Genomic DNA, 22999 nt, shown 5'->3' with positions numbered 1-22999 from the left:
ATACAGACAGTGGGAGAACCACAGTGCTGGTTCTGTACCTCTCCAGGATTAGAGGTCTTATGTCTCAGCACGATAGAGAAACTAATCCATGCGTTTATCTTCAGCTGCATTCATTCCTGCAACAGCGTCTTCACAGGTCTGACTAATAAATCAATCAAACAGCTGCAGCTGATCCAGAAGCTGCTGCTGCTGTTCTCACTAAAACCAGGAAGATAGAGCACATAACACCAGTTTTAAAGTCCCTTCACTGGCTCCCTGTAGCTCAGAGAATAGACTTAAAAATACAAAACCAAACGAGGAGAAGCAGCATTCAGTTTCTATGCACCACAAATTTGGAACAAACTTCCAGAAAACTGTAAAACAGCTGAAACACTGGGTGCCTTTAAATCTCAACTTAAAACCCACCTGTTTAGAGTTGCTTATGGCTAAATTAGGGTTACAGTGCGGGTTTTGATGTCTTCGATGTTTTTAATGTTTTTATCTTTTCTTTTTATCTATTAATTTAATTTCTTTTTATTTCTGTTTCTCACTGTCTATGTTTTAATGATGTACACGATAACAGAAATGTAAGTGAATTTTAAAAGAGCTATATCTAGAGGTTAGAGTCCTTGTCAAACGGCGTTTTGACTAAAGTCTGAAGGGTTGGAGTCCCAGTTGAAGGCGTCTCAACTAAAGTTCTACAGCTTTTTATTTCTCTTTCTCACTGTTTACGTTTTAATGATTTAAAGCCCCCCGGAAAACGAGGAGAAGCAGCATTCAGCTTCTATGCACCACAGTCCCAGTTAAACATCGTTTAACTGGGACTCTAAGGACTTCAGTTAAATGACGTTTGACTGAAGTCCTAAAAGGGGTGCGGGTTTTTTTTTTTTTTTAATCTCTTTCTCTTTTTCACTGTTTAATACATGCTGTTTTTATTTTAATTATGTAAAGCACTTTGAAATGCCTTGCTGCTGAAATGTGCTATACAAATAAAATTTGATTGATTGATTGATCAACACCTTTAATAAAACATCTTATAGAGCTGGAGTCAAATAATTAGTGTTTTGTTAAAGATTGAAAAATGTCAAGAAAACAGAAGAGAACTGTCTGTTTCTAAAGGACAGAGACACTTTATCAACCCAAAGGAGTTGATAAAGAAAACTAACATGAGGACCTTGAAATGGCCTTTTGAAATGTTATAAACTATCCTGGAAATCAAGTCTGTGCCAGTTAACCAGCTGGTTCAAATGAACAAAGAAAAAGTCATCAGTGTTGCTGCTATGAAGACAGTTTAAAAATTACACATGTAACCATTCAGCAGCATATATATTAGCTTCTTTCCAGTGTTTTTGAAATGCCATCAATCAGATCTAATAATAAAAGCAGGGCATATTCTCTATCTGTATTAAGTAGAAAGGGCATTAGCCAATCCTGGACAAATGTTGGGCTTAAAAATGTGGCATCAAGACGGATTTTTTAAGGTATTTGTGACACAGGTGGCCTGTATTCAACAGAAGATGTATAGGAAGAAGAGCAGAGAGAGAAATCCGAGACAAGTAGCAAAGCTTTTTATAATTTACTGTAGGTGCTTTCAAACGTAAAGACAAATTGAGATAATTTTCCAATTCTGGGATTAATAAATCACGTCTTTTCTAATCTTAATAAAGGTAAAACTGCCGTCCTTGAAGTATTTTAGATTTAGCTCTGATCCTGAGAATTGATCCAAATGCCAGAATTAGGCTTTATCAATACATTCCTTATTGATTTTCAGATAAGATTAATGCACTTTACAGTTCACAACAAAAATGAAAAATCAAGTGAATGAATCATCTGATTAAAAAAAGACACAATTCTGTTGGGTTTGTGCATTAAGAGCAGTTTAGCTGCAGAACGATCTCGCTCTCTGAGCCCCAATGTCCTTCCAACATGTTGAATCGGCTGCACTCAGCATGCTGAAAGGACGAGAGCATCGGCTGAAAAAACGTCAACAGGACTCTGAGAAAACAAAGGCGACAGACATCCACAGACGTTACCGACAGCTGAGTGTTTCTGCGGCAGAGTTCATTACCCCATCCTGTGGCTTGCTAGCTTTGTTTAGGTTTCTGTGTGTGTGTACAGTCACACACACACACATGCCACAGGATGTCAGGTGGTCCAGCCATCATTGACTTCCCACCTGTAGGACATTGTCAAAAGCACAAAGATGGGCGCAGTACGTGTCAGCCCCCCGTCAGCTTCTGTTTGAATCAGAATTACTCCAATCCTCTGAAGGATTGGAGTAATTCACATCTGAGCAGAAAGAGGCGGAGGGTTATTCATCGAAGCTCGGTTAGTGTCAGCTGGGTTCAGTTTAACAGTTTGTCTCTGAACGAACAAACATATTTTTTGAGTCTTCATAAGAGAGCAGTGGCCGCAGGGCGTTGAAATGCTTTTGTTGCATTGAATTGTAGATTAAAGGATTCTCCCAGTCTGCTTATTAGTTTATGTAACCTTCTACCTAAGGTCAGCGGTGAAGTTTCTAAAGGACACACATGAGGAGGATTTCAAAGAGTAAAACAATGAGCCAGTATCTGTACCTGGGGCTGAGCAGCACTCAGCGTCTCGACTATTAACCAGACTGATGTTTGCCATAAAGCGGGGCCTCTCCCTCACTGCCCTGTGAGGTCACAGCACCTGTTCTTGATAATTGTTGACAGGTGATGTAAAGCCTCTGCTTGTTTTCCATGGTGTAAAGTGGAGGTCCCCCGGCTTCCTTCAGCAAGCAGCCTGGAAACTCATGGTGCTTGTTTAGCAGCAAATAGGAGTGTGATATGTTTATTCTAAGCTCTTTATATTTGAAAGAAATTAACTGAGCTCTATATGTAGCCTGAAAAAAAAAACCCTATTAATATGTTTACGTATAGGTGCATTTATTTCCATTGACTATATATCTGCGCAAACTGTTATTGCAAAAGTAAATTTGCTTAATGGAAACATGAAAGATGCGTTTTTTCCTGTGAGCTCTGCAGCCCCCGCCCTGCAGAGGGCCCACCTCCTGACAGGCACACAAATGGGATACCGTACTCTGAGGTATCCTGCAAGGAGGTGTTACTGTAAGCAGAACAGTTTGACTTACTCATGCTCAGAGCAAACAAGACATGTCAAACACAAAAGGAGTCAGAAAAGAAAGAAAAACATATTTTCTTTGTGGGAACAGGCAGACAAAACAACCTCTTCACACCTGAGTCCGTCTTTTGTTGGGAGTTCTTCCCGTTCGTTGTCATCAGGTGTTATCTGTACTATCAAGTCAACATAAAAAGATCGATTCATGTTCTGCTTTTACCCAGGTTGGTTTTGAACTACTTGGCTCCAGATCTCTTTGTCTGAATCCAGTGATAAAGTCATTTCTCATCTTTTTCTTCCAATGGTTGTTTAAACGCAACTTTGAAGAGGCTCTCACCGATAAGCAGCTGGAAAACTTGTCTTTATAGTGAGGATATGCTTACATTGAAGAATCCAGACCCATTTCCCCTGCTGCACTCATTGTCTCTACATCTGATTTGTGTGTTTGGTCTGTTACCAGCACTATCTGCAAAGCTCAAGCACAATCTTGGGTCATATTTATCTTTTATATTCCATAAAATAAAAGATCGACTACAAAATGCATGAAAAGACAGGATGTGTGTTCAGCCTTAAGCTCATTTAATTTCAATTCACTATATTTATACATTTTCAAATTACAACAAATGTCATTTTTATAAAAAACAGGTGAAATACATTAATTATAGAGTTAGAATTTCTCCAGATTCAGTTCAACACCATAATATTAACTTATTATGGCAATAAGTTAATATTTTTTTGATACGTGGAAAATGAGCTGCTTCAAAAATGTGCTGATTGCTAAGTCACAATCAAAGGGCACTGCGCCGTTGCCTAGCAACCTGAGTGGAACTCCAGAAATCTTGGTCAGCTGGTTTTACCGGCGTATGCGCTGTACAATGGCTGCTGGAAAAGACAAATGCTCTACTGTTGATTTACCATCCAGAAACCATTTGCTGTATTCTTGTTGGTTGTGCAGGAGGATCTACTGATGCTTTTCAAAGGTGTATAGTTGCATAATTGTGCATCTGTTTGCACCGTTTTCACATGTGAGTGTTAACGTTGAGTTGGGATTTTGAACAGATGTGAAGTCAGGCAGAACTAACCAGACCAAAATCTCATCACCCAATAATGATTATCTGCAGAATGAACATGTTTTGTTCAGACATCCTAACTGGTTCAAGGAAGCATCAGTCACCTTTAAGTTCAGTTCAGATCTGTTCAATTTAGCTGTGCCTTACAGCAGGTTTGTAAGAGAACAATATGGGAGTGTCATTATCTCTTTCAAACATGCTTTTATTTTTCATTAAAATGCAGCTTTTTTGTTTGCTATTATTTAAAAAACACAAAATTAGAATAGCAATTTGCCTTCCACCTAAAAACAATGCATGCTCTTAAAAGTTCAGGCAACTAAATCTACCTAAAGAGCCCTGTAGTGTATGAAACCTGTTAGGGATTAATGAGCTAACCGGTTTGTTCAAGCTAAATTTGAATATAATAAGCTAAACAATGTCCCATCTTCAACACAATTCAAATATGACCAGACAACTTGAGACGCCCGTGAATAAAAAGGTCTGTTGATGTCCGGTGTTTGCACGAGAACTTTTATATCCAAACTTCACATTTCATGGCATTTAAAGAGCCTTTCCTGCTCCGACTGTGGGAGTGTTGGAACGGAAATCACACTCCAGTTACTGTAAGTTAAAAGATTCGGGCCCCGAGGAGTCCCACGCTCTTATCTGAGCAGGATACTCTGCAGACGGCCCACCTCTCTAAGGCTTCTCCAGGACGACATCAGTTTGACTCATTTTTATCCTCAACATGTGTCAAAATTTAACAAGACCCTTTGTATTTTAAGATTGGTCTATTCCTGCCAGATGCCTTTCATCTGTCCAAAAAACCCCGACATTTGTCCTTACTGGTCTTTCCCCAGAAAAAAGGTTTAATGGTCATGATGATTTACACAGAGGCTCTCCTTTCTTTTTTCTCTCCTCTTTTACAGTCGGTCATTTTCATAAGGGATTATAATACTCTTGGACAGGAGGTATCTGGATATATAGACTACACCCACAGGCTCAAGACACAAGATTTTGAACCATATTTCTGTGGAAAGAAAAGGCTCATGCCAGGACCCTCAGATTTATGGTAAGTCTTATTTTATTGTAATATCTCCTTTTTAAGTTTGGTCGGATGTCGAGTCGGGTCAGGGTGCGCAGGATGTTCAGCAGGAGTTTTTTTTGTTTGTTTGTTTGTTTCCTGTTAATTAGAAGTAACAAAAAATATCACTAATCAGAATTCCTTTATTATCATTGTGGCAGGAATTTAACCAAATATAAAAGAAATGTAGGTGATCTGAACATACTGATAAAAACAATAAAAGCATAAAAGGATGTCCGATCCGCTGTGTCTGTGCGCCACCATGGGAGACGTTGTTAATTAATGGAAGAAATTACATTTTTTCTAATCACATATCCAGATATTTTTAAACATTATTTTCACCCTGAACTCTTTTCCACATTTTGTCGTGTTATAACCACAAATTTTAATGCATTTTATTTCAATCTTATGCTGCAGACCAACACAAATTAAATCTTTGACTAGGCCATTTTAACTCAAAATGCTTCGATTTAAACCTTGCCATCGTAGCTTTGGTTTTATTTTTATTTTCTTGTCCTAATGGAAGGAAAACGTCTGCTCCAGGCTTGAGTGCTATGCAGTTTTTTAGTTTGCATCTCCACAGCATGATGCTGCTGCCACCATGTCCCACCATAGGGAAGGTGCATTACTTTCTGCAGAACATCTTTTTGGCCAAAGAGTTAAATTTTGGTCTCTTATTGCAGCACCTTCTTCCTTATGTGTGGATTTTATTTAGGGACATCAGAGGGGCTGAATACAAATGCATGCCACACCTTTCAGATTTTTACTTGAATGTATTTTTTATTGCATCATTTTGATTTCTCTTTGTAATTATCTGCTACCTTGTGTTGATATATCACATGCAGTTTCAGTGGAATACATTGAGGTTCAGGAAAGGGGTCAAAGGTCATTCCAAATTCATCTTTCCGGTCAACGATTTGACAAAATGACAGTTGATTTATATAAAAACATTTTCTGCAGCTGATGTTTTACAAAAGCATTTTATTATTCTGCTTCTTCAGTGAGAAAAGATAACTGCACTTTCTAAAACCGGTTGAGGAGAAGACTGTTTGTGTTAGCTAGCGCTGGATGAGGTTTCAGCAGCACGAGGCTCCATCAGCTGCTGCTAATTAACTCCACTTCTGTATCTGTATATCTGTGAAACTCTGAGCACAGGGTTGCACGGCATTCAGAGCCAGTTGCACAGTTTCAGCACAATCCGCAGATGAACTTCTGAACTCACAGGTGTAAGCTAAAATCCTCTCCGTATCCCTCGCTCAGACATTTTTATATCTTTATAATTCTCGTTCTATCATCGGCCCTGTGTACACAGACGGCTGTCAGCAAATCACCGCAGCCAAAACCATTCCCACATTCCTCATACTCGTGCACAGTAACATGTTACCAACATGTCAGATATGTGTGAGAAATCCCAAAAGGACAAACACAACTGGCCAAAGGTGGGAATGACTGTTAATAGATAATTTAGTTAGGAGTTCAGCCAAATGGCAGACAACCCGTCTAACCCCGCTGACAGACGGGTAGAACAGCCTAAAAAGTTCAAATGAAGGCATATGTAGAATTTAACCTTCAGAGAAGCTCTATTACAAAAAGTATCTCAATTACACATAAGCTGTTTGCTCAATACTAAACAGAAGAATCAGAAAATTGAGAAACTACTTGCACACCCACAGCTAAGGGCTGTTTAGAGAACTTCTCTTAATGGAAGCATGCCAGTCTTGAAAAAAACCTTTGGTGCAGGATGAGCAATGGAAACACTTCTTCACATCACACAAGTCACATGATCAACAAGCAGATGTTGCTACTGGCGCAAACCATGAAGAACAAGACGACAATCGGCGTTATAATTTTTACTGAGTTATCACAAGAACAAACTTATTCTCGTGTGATTTTAGTTGCGTTTCTTATTTCATGAAAACATCGAAACTGCAAAATTGTGTTTGTTGGACATCAGCAAAATATTGACAAAGTTTTGCACACATTTGTAATGGAAACATGTCGACTGCCAACAACTGCAGCCCTCCTCAGATTGTTTGGTGCTGATCTCATTTAGGCCAGTTGATGCTTATTGAGATCATGTTTATGTTTACGCAGCTAGCAGATGCTTTTAGCAACTTACAAATGAATTAAGACAAAACAATGCAGCTCATGTCCCGTGATCAAACCAGAACAGCTCTATCTGACCTCATCTCTTGGAACAAGAAGGTTCGGGTTCGAATCCCAGCTTGGGGTCTTTCTGGATGTGTGGTTTCTCTCTGGGTACTCCAGCTTCTTCCCACAGTCCACAAAAATGACTGTGGGTGTGTGTGCACCCATGGTGGTTTGTCCTGTGATGGATGGTTGATAGTTCCTTTTAAAAATTTAGAACAACATAACTGAAAGTACGCAAACACAACATGGTGAAAGGGTAAAATGAGCGGCACCGATCTGAATCCTGACTTGATTAACAGTTTTCAGAAACATGATGTTGCAGCAGACGTCACGCCATCCCAACTTTACTGTCTGTGCTAGAAATCCCACCAGTGCAGCTGTTTCTAAGGTTTCTTACACATATACAACATTCAAATGCCAACAGTGTCACCACCTACTGGTAGATACGAGATATTTCAGTATTTGTCAAAATTTTAAGTTACAGATGAAAATATATAATATTACATCCATATATGTTCAAAATAAAATAGTGAAAGTCAGTATTATAATGGATACATTTGTGGATCAACACATTGTGTACGAGGGCATCAGAAATCAGCAGTTCAGTATTTTGGCTGCAGAAACGTTTCTGTTCTGTAAATATTAACAGAAAGTTTCTGTTTACTGTTGATTAAAAACAGCAATTTATTCTCTTATTTCATCGCCCCCTTCAGATTCTCAGCTCATTTAGTTTGAAAGCTGCCAGAGGTGATGTCATTTTGCAACAGCTTCTAGACAGAACCAGTCCAAAATCCTCCAGCTGAAAGCTAATCACTCAGAACTAATTTTATTGCAACATCAATTACTTTCAGCAGCTTAATGACCAACTAAACAAAAAACATTAATGAAAGAAACAAAGTATTTCAGATGAAAGAAGATGTGCTAGTAAAAAAAAACGTCCTGTTTTGCTTGGGTTGATTGTTTTGTTTGGTTATCTGTGGAGATGGACACCAACTCCCCATCCAAGTTTGCAAGGATGGAAAAAGTTTTTCATTCTATGAGTCAACCTTTCTTCAAAAACACTTACTGTGTTGAGACAAGTTGACTGAATGGATTAATGTGTCTGTCTCCCTTTGGGTAAAAGTTCTTGGGTGTTTTTGGCTCCATTTATATTAAAGTTAAAACAAAAATATGGGATATCTTGTCCCTCAAGCGAATTCTGGATCTTCTCCAGGGTTTCCTGAAGAAGTCCATGCCTGAAGAAACAAAATTCACTAACATCTTAATAAAATCTTAGACAATGTTACCATTCCATGCGTGCAGATTGCTCCGTCCTGGGGGCACAAAGGAGCGTTATCGCAGGTCCTTCTTCACAGCAGCAGTAAGATTTTATATGTTTGCATTCTTGCTGTTTTCCATAGTTTGTCCATTTCTTTCGTTGATTTCTATACAGACATGCATTCACAGTCTGCACATTTTTTAACTGATCCTACTCTGTTGCCCAGTTCTTTGAATCTGAGCGTATTGAGTAATAACTATGGCATTTTCTTCTGTTGTAAATTTAGCCTCACAGTCTCTTTTATATTTACGTGAACATACATGCTCCTGGTACACCTGAATTTCCCTACTGAGGGAGAATAAAGGACATTTCTGCTGTATTCAGGGCTGCAGCTCAGTACTTTCTGAGGTTTACTCTCTCACCTCCAGGGTTTTCAATTTATTAATAGCTGTCAAATATGAAAAATGCCAACTCATTCTGAGTTGGACACCCTGGATTTAGTCAGTCGTTTATTTTGTAATATTTGGAGTCTTTATTAAAACACTGCATTGTGGATAAAGTTTTACACCCGACTGAAAGATAAAAAAATAGTGTGATGGACTGTTTTATTTATCAGTTTCTCACCTTGTGTTCATCCCAAACACCCATCTTGTGGCCCTGAACTCTTCCTCCTCCCCAACAACCCGTAGATGTGAGTCACTGGACGACTATGCCTGGAGGTACAACCGACTCCCTAATGATGCTTTTATGAGGCTTCCCCCCTCATCAGGTCTCCCTTCCCTCCCATTGGGGTGACACATGCCTTCACACGCCGCCTCGGTCTCCAGCTTTCAAAACCCGACTTGATCAGACTTACACATCTCTCGCTCCGTCTTTATTTTTTAAATTCTTGTAGCTCATGTGTCATTCTCCGCTATCTGTTCTTCCTCCTTTCCTCCTCCTCCCGTCTCAGCCTCCCCCCGTGACTTTTTTGGTCTCTGTCGGGAACAATAACACACAGTGTGGTTGCCGCTAAGAGGGAGCAGATGCTGGAGCTGCTGCCCACTCGGTGCACTAAACCTCCCACCGCAGGACTCTGAATCCCGTCCCTCCAACTCCTCCTCCTCCTCCTCCACAGCCACAAACAGCACAGAGCAGTGACACCAGCGCCAGCTCCTGCCTACACATCCCACCTCCATCAAGAAAGGGTGGATAGGTTCATGTCTCAATTCTACTTCCTCTTTTGACATTAAAATTTATATCTAATATCTTAAAAATTTTTTCTTTTTTTTTTTGCTCCATAATATATGATGGATTTTCACTAGTAGTTCCAGTTCTGGATCTATGATACGCAGCTGAAACCAGATATTAACATCGATGGAAAAAACATATGATTTTCCTCAATGTTTGATATTAAATCAGACTAAAACCTTTTCTGCTTTGAGTCATTTAGGATTAACAGTTTTTTATATTTTCTGAATGACATAATAATATGAGTTTATCTTTCAATTTAAAGTGTAAAGAGATGTTGGGAAAGCCCAGATGATGATGTCGTCACTTTGTAAGCATCTGACAGGTTAATTGACTAAATTTAAGCTCAACTGTAGGCCCATGGGACAGAGGTGTGGTTTGGTTAGGGTGGAGCTACTGGCATCACACAGTTCACTGATTGGGGGACAGAAACATGTCATTGCTTATCACTGACATGCAGGAGACAAATTGTTGCTACTTGTTTGTCGTCCCACTAGCACAGTGCTTCTCAATTCCAGTCCTCAGGCCTCCTGCTCTGCATGTTTTAGATGTGCCTGTATTTCACAACAGCTGATCTAAATGATTGTATTACCTCTTCTGCTGGCATCAAGTGCTGCAGAAGCTTGTTAATCGCCCATAGATTCAATCCAGGTGTGTGGCAGTAGGGAAACACCTAAAACATGCAGGGCAGGGGGGCCTGAGGACCGGAATTGAGAAGCACTGCACTAGCATGACACAACGTTAAGCATTTGGATTAAACTAGCTGGTGGTGGAAATGCTCTCCTGAACAAGACTCTAAAATACTGAGTGTCTGCACATCCTTAAAAAACTTTAAATTCATGCATCTAAAATTAAGGCCTTAAAATGTCTTACATTCATTAGGAGAATTAAAATATGACCTTAGATGTATTAATCACAGGTCTTCAATTTTGTTGTGGCAAAACTAATTAATCATTTCCTTGTTTTTCTCATGGACTTTTCTGACATTGAAACTTTTAAGTCACACAGACATTTTTGTTGATTTCTGTGACCCATGATAATTAGCTAGCTAGCTTTTTGCATCTGTCCTGGGTAAGTGCAAATTTGCAGTTTGCGGGATGACGTTCATCTTTGCCACTGGTTCACTTCTGTTGCCAAACCATGCAATGCAGCATTGAGTCTGTGCAAAAAAAAAAAAAAAATGATGCTACTACAATATGAAATATGCAATTTTCTTTGTACATTTCTGTTGAGATACCGGTCTTAAATGTATTTCATAATGGTCTTAAAAAGTCTCAAATTTGAGTTGATGAAACCTGCAGAAACCATAAAATAGCCTGCTGAGCTGCAGCGGCCCATGCCGTACCGCTCAGTGGAAACAAAGCATAACCAAACTCTCCAAGCTCGTAGCGTTCCTTAAACAAGTCAAACCTTTTCAACCATGTCCTGCTCCAAGTGTTCACTATCATTAGGGCAAACCATTTCCATGTTTGTTACAGCAACAAACTTTGATTTTTTGTAGGTTCAAACTTTTTCTTGGCTGGTGCCAACTTGATCAGTTAAATACTAACTGATCAGAAGTGCGTTGCCAAGGTAACAGGTCAACAACAGAAACCCAGACGTCCCTCTCCCCATCGACACACTCCAGATCATTCTAGGGAAACCAAAGTGTTTTTAAGTTAAAATGTCTTGTTCTACTGACAGATTATTTCACTTTTTGATCTACTTTCTCATGTGAATATGTTAGTATGCTGGAAATAAGAAAACAGTCTTAAAAGTAACTTTTCAGCAAGATCTAGGAACATATTTTAAGTTCCACTGGGACATTATTTCCACTAGTTCTAGTACTTTTTCATCAGTATTAAGAAATTATTGCCTTAAATAAAGTTCTTATGTCTTTTTGAAAAGTCACTTGTTAGCTAGTTTTGCCTTACTTCATATTTGCGTTGAAAGTGGACCAGAATTGCGTGGTGAGATGTATTGTTTTTGCAGTGTGAGGTCCTGAACCATGTCTAATTAACTGCCAGATCTCCAGCTCTGTGCATGCTGCTTCCTGCCACTCCAGATGTGCCTATAGCATCTCTGATGTCTAATGTTCACCAGCAAAGTGACCATCTGTTTGTGCACTGCCTGCTCCCCTCCTCTGGCTCTTTATCGTTCCCTCTCTTTGGTCCCAGTGTTTAGTCAACCCTTGCCTTATCGTTATTATTTCGACAAATGTTTCCGATTTAGCCAACTTATTGAAAAGCTGTTATGTATAATTAAGTTCTGATCGCGCTGCCAACATTGTGTGCATTTGACAACAGACAGAGCCGCTGCATGTGAAGGCTCAGCTCGCTCATGCTTGTTCTGGAGCCAAACCCACGTTGCCTCCACGCTCTGCCTCTGCAGTGCACCTGTGCGTCTGGCTTCGTTTTCCGCTATGAAAATATTTGCTCTGCTGTCCCGTTTTATTAAGTTTTAATACAAAAGAGAAGCTGTTCCAGCTCCAGTTGTGATCTGGCGAGCCCGGTTTCAGGTTATCGTGTCCGAGCTTTAACGTGGGGGGTGTTTTTTCGTTTTATCACGGTGCAGATCGCCAACTCCATAAATATTTGTGCTGGTGAGCCGGAACGCATGTCATCTCTGTTAGCCTTCACACATGGCACGCACGTTCTTCACAGGCTGGGTCCTCGGGGTTAAATCTTGTTGTACTGTTTGTTCTCAGAGCTGATATGTTTGGATAGATTTATGCAGCGTTCCTCAGCATCAAGGCTTTTCTGTTTGTATAATTTGGTCCTGATATCAGAAATTCTATTACAAGCTTTAATAGAAAAGCTTGTAAAATGTCAAGGACTGTTATTAATGCATCTTTCCATCAAAGTGTAAACACACATATCCAGACATGATATGTCTTGAAGCCTTGTCATCTGTGTATTTCAAGGCAAACAGCGTTTGACCTTTAACCTCTCTCAGTCAGAGCACCATTAGCCTGCAGAGGGACAGTCGCTACCACCCAGCTGTCTCTCTGCTGTCTGTCCTCAGTGTGTGAACGTACCGCTAATGGATGTCATGAAGGCAGCAGTGGAGTTTCATCTATTCAGAGCCAAACGACAGGAAAAATCAACTGCAGAGACAAATCTCAGTAATGACGAAACATGAATCCGACTATGTTATCCTGTGGTTGGAAGCAGCTGTGTATATTTCAGATATTCTAAATATATATGCAGTTGAAACCATATATTTACATAAACTTCATAAATAAGACATGTAACCCTTTTCCCCTCGGTGTCTGACGTTAAATCAAACTAAATGTTTCCGGTTTTATGTCAGGATTGTCAAAATGATTCCTGTTTGCTAAATGTAAAAACTCAGAAGTTTACAGACTGGGAATGTGTCTCAAGGTAACGCCTCAAACACAGCACTTCCTTTTAAAGGTTTTTTTTTACTCTAATGGCCTTTATTAGAAAGTGCTAAGATAGGAAAGTAGGTAATGAGAGTAAGGAAAGACAGACACCAAAGGTCACCAGGCCGGGAATCGAACCTGTGACGGCAGACTAAAGCCTCTTTATGTGGGCTGTGCTTAACTCCTGCACCACAACACTTTCTTGTGTTACATCAGGAGAAGTCCAAAAGAAATCAGGCAACATCTCAGAAACATTCACGTGTCTGGTTCATCGTTCTGCTCCATTCAAGATGGCTGAAGGTCCCATGTGCAGAGACAGGACTGAAATATCCAGCCATCAAGAAGGAGACGGGTTATAGTATGGCTGGACAATATGGCTGAAAAACCATATAAGGATTTTATATCAGTTTCTTCATAATTATTGATTAGGGATTTTTTTTGTTTTGGATATTTGAGATACTGGTGAAGTGACATTTCCTGTTTTATCCAGTTTCCTCTAGAGCTGTTGTAGAGCTCATTCCTTCCTTTCACTCAACCCCACTTTCACATCTAAGCAGTTCAAATTCATTTCACAAATACTTTATTGATCCCAGGGGTAAATTAAATGTTAAAAACTTAGCTCACTGTGAGAGGTGGAGCAGCTGAAGCCGTTCTGGATTGGAGTTCAGTGAAATTACTGAACATTGTATTTGGACATATCATCTATTAATATTGATTGCGTGTCTGTCGCGATATAAATTGTTGTTGATTTGTTGCCCAACCCCGGGTTTCAGACCCAAGAGAGGAACCTCAGAACCGCCAGAGAAGCTAAACAAGTACAGTACCGTCATGGTGGGACAGAGAACTCAGAGAGGAAGAAAGCATTGCGCTGACAATATTGGAAGTTAGATTACAATTTGCAAACGCTCTAATTCTTGGAGACATATCCAAGAGCTGCATACGACTCCTGAGAATGTCATTCAGTGTGTTAGGCCAAAATCCACAAAACATACAGGTCCAATAATAATAAATATGTCAGTCTTCAGTTCTAACTGAACCTTTTTGTCCAGGTGCTGTTGCTGTAGGGACGGTTTATAGTTTATGAGCCTCAGTGAATGAGTTCTGCTTTTTGTTTGATGCGGTTCTGTTGCCCTCTTCAAGCCGTGGCCTCCAGCTCACAGCAGAGCAGCATCAGGCCTGAGCAGGCGAGAGCGAAGCCGTCAGGATGAGAATCTGAACCTGAAAAAGGCCCTGAATATGAAATGTTGACATCAGAGCTTCAGCTGAAATGGGCTGATGGCACCTTTAACAGTAAGTGTTTTTGTTTTACAGGGTGTCTGTGCATCCTTAAAAAGTATTTAAAATTAAGGCCTTAGAATGTCTTAAATACATTCCTTAAAAAGTAAGTTGGCTTTAAATACATTCACCACAGGTCTTAAATTTGGCATCACTCATATGTAATATGTATATGTAATTTGTCTGCCAGGCAAAAACAGACATTTTTGTGTTCTATGACTCAAGGCGGTTGAAGCGACCGGTTACTAGCTGCTAACGTACTGTTGTTAGCTTTTCTGCATCTTTCTATAGATGCAAATTTATTGCCAGTTGACTGGATGATGTTGGGCTTTGTTATTGACTCACTTCAACCCATTCGATGCTATACGTTCATTGTGTGGAAGACATCTTGGCACTGCGGGGGTTAAAGCTGTGCAGGAGCTCAAACTGCTGCCAGCAGCCATTATACAGACCCTTAAATCTCACTTTTTGCTATTCTTGATTGTAAAATGAAGAGATAATGTTATTCTAGTTATCATGTATAGTAATTTACTAGATGATGCTACTGATGTAAGGGGGGTGGGTGTAAGAATAAGTTTTATACTTCCGCCCATTCTTTTGAATGTGCAAATATATTTTACTACTGTTCTTCTTTTGCTTGCTTTTGTTTTAAGTTTATTTTCCGGGTTTACAACTTTGTTTATTCTTTTATTAAACTAATTTAATTCAAGCATTATCCCCCAACCATTCTCTAGATTTATTGTTTTTTTCTGCCTTAAATTTAATTCAAGGCGACATAAAAAAAAGGTCTTAAAAAGTCTTAAATTTGACTTGCAGAGACCCTGTTTTATTCTTAACTTCAGAAATAAACATTGTACAGCGGAAACTAAGATGGTGTTTACTCTGATGAAATATACAATCTACTCTCATAATCCAGCTCCTATTGACGTTCCTCTGGAAAACGAGCACCTGGAGATAACAATAGAGCTGAGCACAGTAACTATGGAAAGTGAAAGAGTAGAGCGCACATGTCACACAGTCATGGTAAATGCATCGGGAAGCAGGAACCCATGCTGTGAAAACCGTCACAGTTTCCACCAAATCCAGGTTCTCAGACTTTTACTGGTCCATGTGTCTGGGTGTGGTGCCATCCAGCTGCTCGAGCTTTCTTCGTCACCGACTGGGAAGCTAGCTGCCTTTGCGACCATTCACATAGTACAGTAGGGGAAGTGGGTCCAATAAAACATGTCCAAATAGGAGAGCAACAAAGTCTTTCTTTTTTTTTATGTTCAGCCGTAAGAGATCTCACATCTTAAAAATATCTCACATCTCACTCTTGCAAATGTAGGCGGGTCACCGTGGAATAAAAGTGGCTTACCAAAAAAATGTTAATTGTTGCATGGTATTCCTGTAGAAATGGCCCCCGCAGCTCTGTCAGAGCTAATCTAGGAGGACAGGAAGGATGTATACGTCTGAAAGTAAAGGTTCAGACGACATAATTTTCATCTGAGTTTTAAGGGGAAAAAAAAACGGATCGACTTGTGTTTCAGAAGTGGGACAGCAGCAGTCTATTCTGACCAGATCTGTTGGCATCTGGGCCAGAATACCAGGCCTCCGGTCTTGTCAAACCTTATAATTTTATGCATCAGTGTATTTCCTTGCATGGTTGCGACTGTTTGGGAGCAGACAGGGAATGTGTTTCCTGGAGAGGAAACTGACGGCTGGCAGGAAGTGCTGACCGATAACTGAAGCACCAGAACCTATTTGTTGTCACATGTTCTGGAATCTGAAGCGTAAGGTAAAGGAAGCTGAACCTTTGGTGCTTCTTCGACCCACTTTGATTGGATTTAGTGAATTATGTGTTGGCCTATAAATAGAAAGGAGGATATCCTCTTTGTTGTGAGAAATTATTTTTGCTTTCGGTGCTTAAAGTTCGAACTGAACTTGGAAAGAAATCTTTTCAGTTTTCTGCTCCATCTTCTTGGAATCAGTTGCAGAAATACATAAACTTAAAGGATCTGTTGTCACTAAATGTTTCTAAGGCTGTTCTTACTGATTTTGAGAATGAATCATCTGTCTGTAAATGTTTCCACAGAGGAATCCTTTAATCGATTTATGACAGTGTTAACGTTTTCTGTTTTTGCTGTGAATGTTCTGTAATCTCTGCGCCGCTGCCGGTCTTGGTCAGGGTTCTTTCGCAAGAGATTTTGAATCTCAACAGGGTTTTCTTGGTGAAATAAATGTTAAATAAAAATAAAGTGGATATATGACAAAAAACAAAACACTAATTTTGTGAAGATAGTTTCCATTCAACACCAAAAATGTGTGTATTTTCTCCAGTCGCAGTCCTAAACCTTTCAGAGCAGAAAACCTTCCATCATCGTTAGCATCACCTCAACAAGTTAAAGGAGCAAAACAAAATGGACTTAGGTGGCTAGACAATATACATTTAAGTTCCAGTTTCCTAGTAATATCCAATATAACACAAAGTGCAGTGTAAAGTTTGACTGTTTTTATTTATTCATGATAATCTGCTCATTAGAAGTCCTTTTCAAATATTTTCTGGTTGTAATTAAGTATTTTAAATTTAAACCAAATAAGAACCTTGAAGATCAACAGATGTTTTTTCTTTAAGAAGAACAGTGTTTAGGTTTCCTAAGTACAGTGTGGTAGGCTTTGGTTCTGAACACAAAGAACTTCATATCAAACCCAACCGAATCCTGAGCAACATGAGAAACACACGACTTTTATAGTGAGGAAGAAAAGACTAAATGATGCAGGAGAGATAATTACAAATCAAGGGCAGGTGGGGCAGAACAAGACTGAGTCTACAAATAAAATAAAGTGGCAGCAACGACTGAAAACGAAAGACGTTTAAACTCAACCGGAGCACAACTGAAGCCGACATCAAACCAAAAAATAAAAACAGGAAATTAAACCAAATCTAAGTAACCCAGACTCTCATAAATGAAAACGTCCTGCCTGGAGACCAGAACTGAGCTCAGACCTGACCCATTTTCAGAGCTAATTCAGCAGACCGCTTTGCAAAATATTTATTTACATTTCCTAAAATTGCTTAGTGTGAGGCAGGGAGGTTTTGGAGAGCCGCATGAGTATGTAATGTGTTCCTTGGACCAAATCTTTTCTTGTAATTTGTAGTTATGAAGTTGAATATTTTTCTTGGAGAAAACCTTTTTTATGTCTCAGATGCAGATAAGTATTTATGGACAGGTTTTAATGAGTCACAGCAGATTTTACTTTTTAAATAAACACCACTGCAGCAGACCAAAGAGAGTTTCTGAAATTTAAATCAAGTCGCTTAGAGTTTTTTTTTTTGTTTTTTTTTGTTTGAATACTTGCTAACACTGAAGTGCTAAGCGTAACATCAGAATAATGCTTGGTACCAGAACCCAACATCATCATGAGTCCCAGAAAACTGGAAAAAATCCCAGTTTATAATCTTCATTTCTGACATCTGACCTGCAGAGTTTTCCAGTAACAACATAAAGTCAGATTGTTTTTTTAGGGGTTTTCTTCCATAGTTACTTCAATTCAAATTCAAAAATACAAATACAACTGAGCTTAGAAACGCTTTAATTTAAAATCATCTACTGTCGTTTTCAATGCAACATTTCCCTAAATCAGCCACATAAGCATGTGAAAATAAATAACATGAAATGTTATCTTTGTTCATAACATCTGGATTCTAAGAAATCAGGATTCAAGATCTTCTTTATGCTTAAGTTAAAGGGAATGTTCAGGTTTTTGCAATTTATCCTGTTGGAATGTTTTAACATGTTCCTGCACAAAATATGAACCGTTTCAGAGCAGAGAACAGTAATGCAAATATAAATGTTTTAATGCATTTGTTTATTCCAAATCAGTGTAATAAATTATAACCAGAAGGAGCTTTTTACCTCAGCCTGACCTTCTTTAACATTAATTTACTTTTTTTTTTTAACAAAGTTAAAATAATTTTCAAGACTCGTGTCCTTAGGTTTCTCATTACCTGCCAAGAGGAATGGAGTCCAGGCCCACAGAGGGAACAACGCAGAGTTCAAAACCTGCAGTAATGAGATGTTTTCACCTCCAAACCTGCATCATATTTCATGTCAACAAAGACGGAAGAGCTGCCAATTCCACGGCTGAAGAATGCGAAGCAGAGGTTGTTTCTCAACAAAAGAACAAAAACAAATCTTTCGATCTGAAATCATCAAAAAATAGAGAAAAACAGATTTATTAATATTCCTGTCCCTTTAGAAACATCATCTCTGCTCCTGAGGAGCTGGGAGCTGAGCGAGTTGAATCGGACGCTGTGAATTAATCAGTCATTTATTCTGGAATTGAAGCCATTCTTTGGTTTCACTTGCTGATTAGTCACAGCTTCAGCCTGGATTTGGTGCCCTGCACATGGAATTGGAAACAGCTTTTTAACCTCTCGACCTCTGATGAAGAATATCTGACTGACGGCTCATGAATGTTCCCTCAGTGGAGACTACTGCTCCGTGTTTTATTCTCTTCTTCTGGGTTCATCCACCGTTTCTTTCTGATAAATCCTAAAGAGTTGTGCAAAATATATTATTTGCACTGGGACCTTTTTTAAATTTTTTATTCAAATTGGCAGATTTCTCTTCACAAAATCCTATGTCTACCGATACCGATGCATCTTAAAACTCTAAAGCAGAGCTATGTTACAACAGAACGATATGTTCTGTCTCAGTTTGATTCTCTTAAAATTATGTTTTTTGGAATGCACTGCTGTTCACAAGTCATGTCTTTAGATCGAACTGCACTGGAGCCAGACTTTTTCTTAAATAAATCAGAAAAAATACACCAAACAGAAATGTTTAGACATTTTTGATCTTCAGTTTTATAAAGCTCTGACCTACACATACACAACAAAATACTTTCTTTATTCCAGATAATGAATTTAACTGTAAATTTAACAATAAAAATAGTTAATTAAAGCACTAAATTTTCTTTAATTTTTCTTGGTAATGCCAGTGCTATGTCCCACTACGTAACTGAAAAATGACAAATTTGCCCACACAGCACAATGCAAAAAATTCACCACATCTAAAGATGTTGTTTTGTACTCCATAAGATCAATAAAATCGTTTTATTAAGCTTCCTTGAGCAAGTTAGGTTAGTTCATAACATTTTTTGCACAAAATCAGATAATGAGATTTTATTCTGCTCAGTTCAGAATGAGCCGTTTTAAGGCGTCTTATCTCTTTAAATTTAAATAAGCTGCTGCTGGCCACGCCCCTTAACGCAACGTTTACACTCATGTGGAAATGGCTGCAAACAGATGCACAATTATACAACCGTACATCTTTGAAAAGCAGAAGTGGAGCCTCCTGCACAACCAACAAGAATTCAGCAAGTGGCTTCTGGATGTTAAGTTAACAACAAAGCACTTGTCTTTTCCAGCAGCCATTGTACAGCACATGCAGCGGAAAAACCAGCTGACCAATTATATGCTGGGAGTCAGCTTGAGTTGCTAGGTAACGGTGCAGTGGGACTGAGTAATCAGGAAGTTTTTGAAACAGCTCATTTTCCAGACACCAAAAACTTTAACCTCTTGCCAAATACTGTCTGGGTGGATTTAAGAGCTTGGGTTGTTTTTAGAAGCATTTGATTACTAAAAGGAAGCACAAAAACATGCAAAATATACTTTTTGTATAATAGGTCCTTCATAAGTATCCACTATGCAATTCACTACTGTGATGGTCAGTTAAGAGAAGAAAATTATTGAAGAGATCTTCATAACCAGCTGGCAGCCATGTTTTCTTCATTTAAAACCTTCCTGAAAGACTCAGTTGTCTTCCCCGTTTCCTTCACAGCTACTACAACTGGAAGACACAGATGTCCACCTCCAACTCCAGCCCCAACTTTGAGGTGATTTATGACGACCCAAACGGACTTCTCTTCAAGAGCAAGAGGGACAAAACGATGCTGAATCCTCGGGTAAGAATTGTGTCTCTGCTGCTTTGCTTCTGGGGCTCAGGCCCCCGTAATCAGACCAGCCACCTGCTGCATGGCTGTTAAAATGTTTCTGGGAAGTAAAAGTTCTTATCAGATCCAGTTTGCTTCCAGGCACACTTTGTCTTTAAAGCCAGTGTTCTATCAAACAGAGCATGTTACAGTGACGGCCCTATGTTATCTCACTGGCCCCTAAGTTTTAGGCACTGAAGCTTTTTAACAAGCTGCAGATATCAGTTGGAGAAGCTGAGAGCGATGAAGGAATCATATTTGCTTTCCACCTGCACACAGAGCGAAGGGTCAAGAGGTCGAGGCAGGTGCTTCCTCCACGCTCTCCTTCAGGCGGAGGCCTCTGCAGAATAACGGCCCACTGGGACGGCTCTTATTTTCCCTCCTGCCTCCCTCTTTGCTGGGGGGTAGGGAAGCAGTTGGTGGGGCCGAACTATTTTGAAATTGCAGACAGAGCTGTGGGGACTGCGTTTTTGAGGCCAAAATGGCAGCACAGTGTTCTAGCTGCGGTCGAGCCCCGCCCCGACCAGCCGTCTATTAAAAACACAAGCGATGGAAGGCGCAGGAAGCCAGGGACATCAAACCACCCGCGTGTCCAGAAACGCAGCGCGGCTCAGCCCTGAAGCGTCCAGATTTTAACCCTCCGTCTGCAGCTTCGTCTTCACATTTCACACTGCAAAAACACTAAACCTAGACGAGCTCTTTTGGTCTAGTTTCTGGTGCAAATATCTTGGTGCAGTTAAAATAAGACAAAATTAACTTACAAGCAACTTTTCAGTAAGATATAGGAGCTTGTTTTAAGTAATTAATTCCTTCATATTGATAGAGGCGCATTAGCTCCACAGGCAGATTATTTCACTTAAAACAACATTTTTCCCAAGCGTGAAATAATTTCCCATGGGATTAGTAATTTTCATCAAAATCTTTTGTGCTTTTACATCTTACAGAATGTATACTCATAAGTTAGCATTGTCTAACATACTAGGACACTTTAACTAGAAACAAGACAAAAATAATTGGTGACATTTTGTGTTTTTGAAGTGCAGGCTAAATCCGACCCGCTTTGCTTTTCTGCTTTTGCTAAACCGTGACCGCTTGTTCTGCTGCGGCCAGAAATGTGGGTTTGATGGTGAAGGGCTTCTCTTATCTCTGTGGTTCATTTGGTTTGACTGGAAAAAGGAGCTGACAGAAAAGTTTTCCTTCGATGATGTGAGCATTAGTGAAACATTTTGGTTTCCCGATCATGTGGAGGTCTGCCGTTTACCAGAGTTTCCGACTCCGGTGATGAAGTCATTTTTAGCCGTCTGTTTCGCCTTTGAACTCGCCTCAGTCATTACGACACCCACAGGAGTGTTTGAGGTAAACGTGTAAATTGGGTGTGATGGTTGACCAATGAATGAGTCCCATGACACAGATGGTCTGAGAGGAAACGCTTCCAGCTGCTTGTGGTTCCACATGGATGGACAGACAGACGGACACATGGATCCCTGCTTATAAAAACCTGAGCTGGTTTTAGGTCAAGACTTTGACTAGGCCATTTTAACACACGGATATGCTTTGATGCAAACCCTTCATAATGGACCTCCTCCTTCCGTTCTTGCAGCTGTGTTTGCCCTAAAAGGCAGTTCTCAGAGCTCTGAGATCCAGGAATTAAATACACAAAGCAGCCTTAGCTTTGATACAGTCACCAATAAAGTTATACTAAAAACCTCATTAAACCCAAACCAAACGCTTTCTCTTTCAGAGATGGTTTTTGGATCAAATCAAAGAAGGGTTTACGCCTCCCGAGTGACTCCGCTGTACTTTCAGCATCTTTTATGTTACGTTCGTCTCTGCTTTCTCCATTGGTGACTGTATGATGTTTTTATTACCTTTTATTTTTGTGTTTTTATGATGTAAAGCACTTTGAACTGCGTTGTTGCTGAAATGTGCCATACAAATAAACTTGATTATTTGTGATTACATGTGTTTTACATGTGTTTCTGTAAATCTTGGTTGATTTACAGAAATTGTCTAAATAAGAACATCCTCCAAGCTCATAAAACTCACTGATCTGCTTTGTCCAAATGAAGCCGTGTTGTCTGGTTTCAGTCCAGGTCCAGTGGGACGCTCCTCCAGTCGGACCTCTACGTCCACGTCATGCTGTACGACCGCAGTGTGAGAATGTTCTGACCTGCTGACGCCGACACAGCCGTACAATCTGGCGCTCAGCGCAGAGCTCTGAAAGCCTCTAATTTAGCTGCAGCTGCATCATCATTTACAAACTCTTTCCCTCATATCGTGCATGCCATCAGGGTGGAGGTGCCGCTGCGACAACTTCAAACAGACGATTCCCAGAGGAAGAAATGGACAGACTGGGGTGACAGTCGGAGAGTTTCCTCAAGCTTAAACTGGAACTTAGATATTCTGATGGGTGCAAAGTCTTATTTAGGAGCCAGACTCAGCTCCTCAACCCGACTCGTCCACTGTTGGGGCCAAAATGTTTTGGGCTGTTTGTCTAAACAAATTAAAGGCGTAAGAGCTTTGAAAGATGA

At 39.8% G+C, this 22999-nt stretch overlaps 1 protein-coding gene across 1 annotated transcript in view; it reads left to right on the top strand.

Annotated features, from left to right (window-relative positions):
- cfap299 (cilia and flagella associated protein 299) overlaps positions 1 to 22999 on the top strand; it is a 73920-nt gene extending 50921 nt beyond the window's left edge. Inside the window, exons 4-6 of the mRNA XM_007547510.2 lie at positions 5060 to 5202; positions 20318 to 20441; positions 22557 to 22999. Of these exons, the coding sequence (XP_007547572.2) occupies positions 5060 to 5202; positions 20318 to 20441; positions 22557 to 22637 (348 nt within the window). The 3' untranslated portion in view covers positions 22638 to 22999. The remainder of the gene's footprint in view (positions 1 to 5059; positions 5203 to 20317; positions 20442 to 22556) is intronic.

The sequence above is a fragment of the Poecilia formosa genome, unplaced genomic scaffold (genome assembly GCF_000485575.1).
Source record: "Poecilia formosa unplaced genomic scaffold, Poecilia_formosa-5.1.2 Scaffold20, whole genome shotgun sequence".
In the NCBI taxonomy this organism is placed as follows: Eukaryota; Metazoa; Chordata; class Actinopteri; order Cyprinodontiformes; family Poeciliidae; genus Poecilia; species Poecilia formosa.
This window is presented reverse-complemented; position numbering and strand designations above follow the sequence as displayed.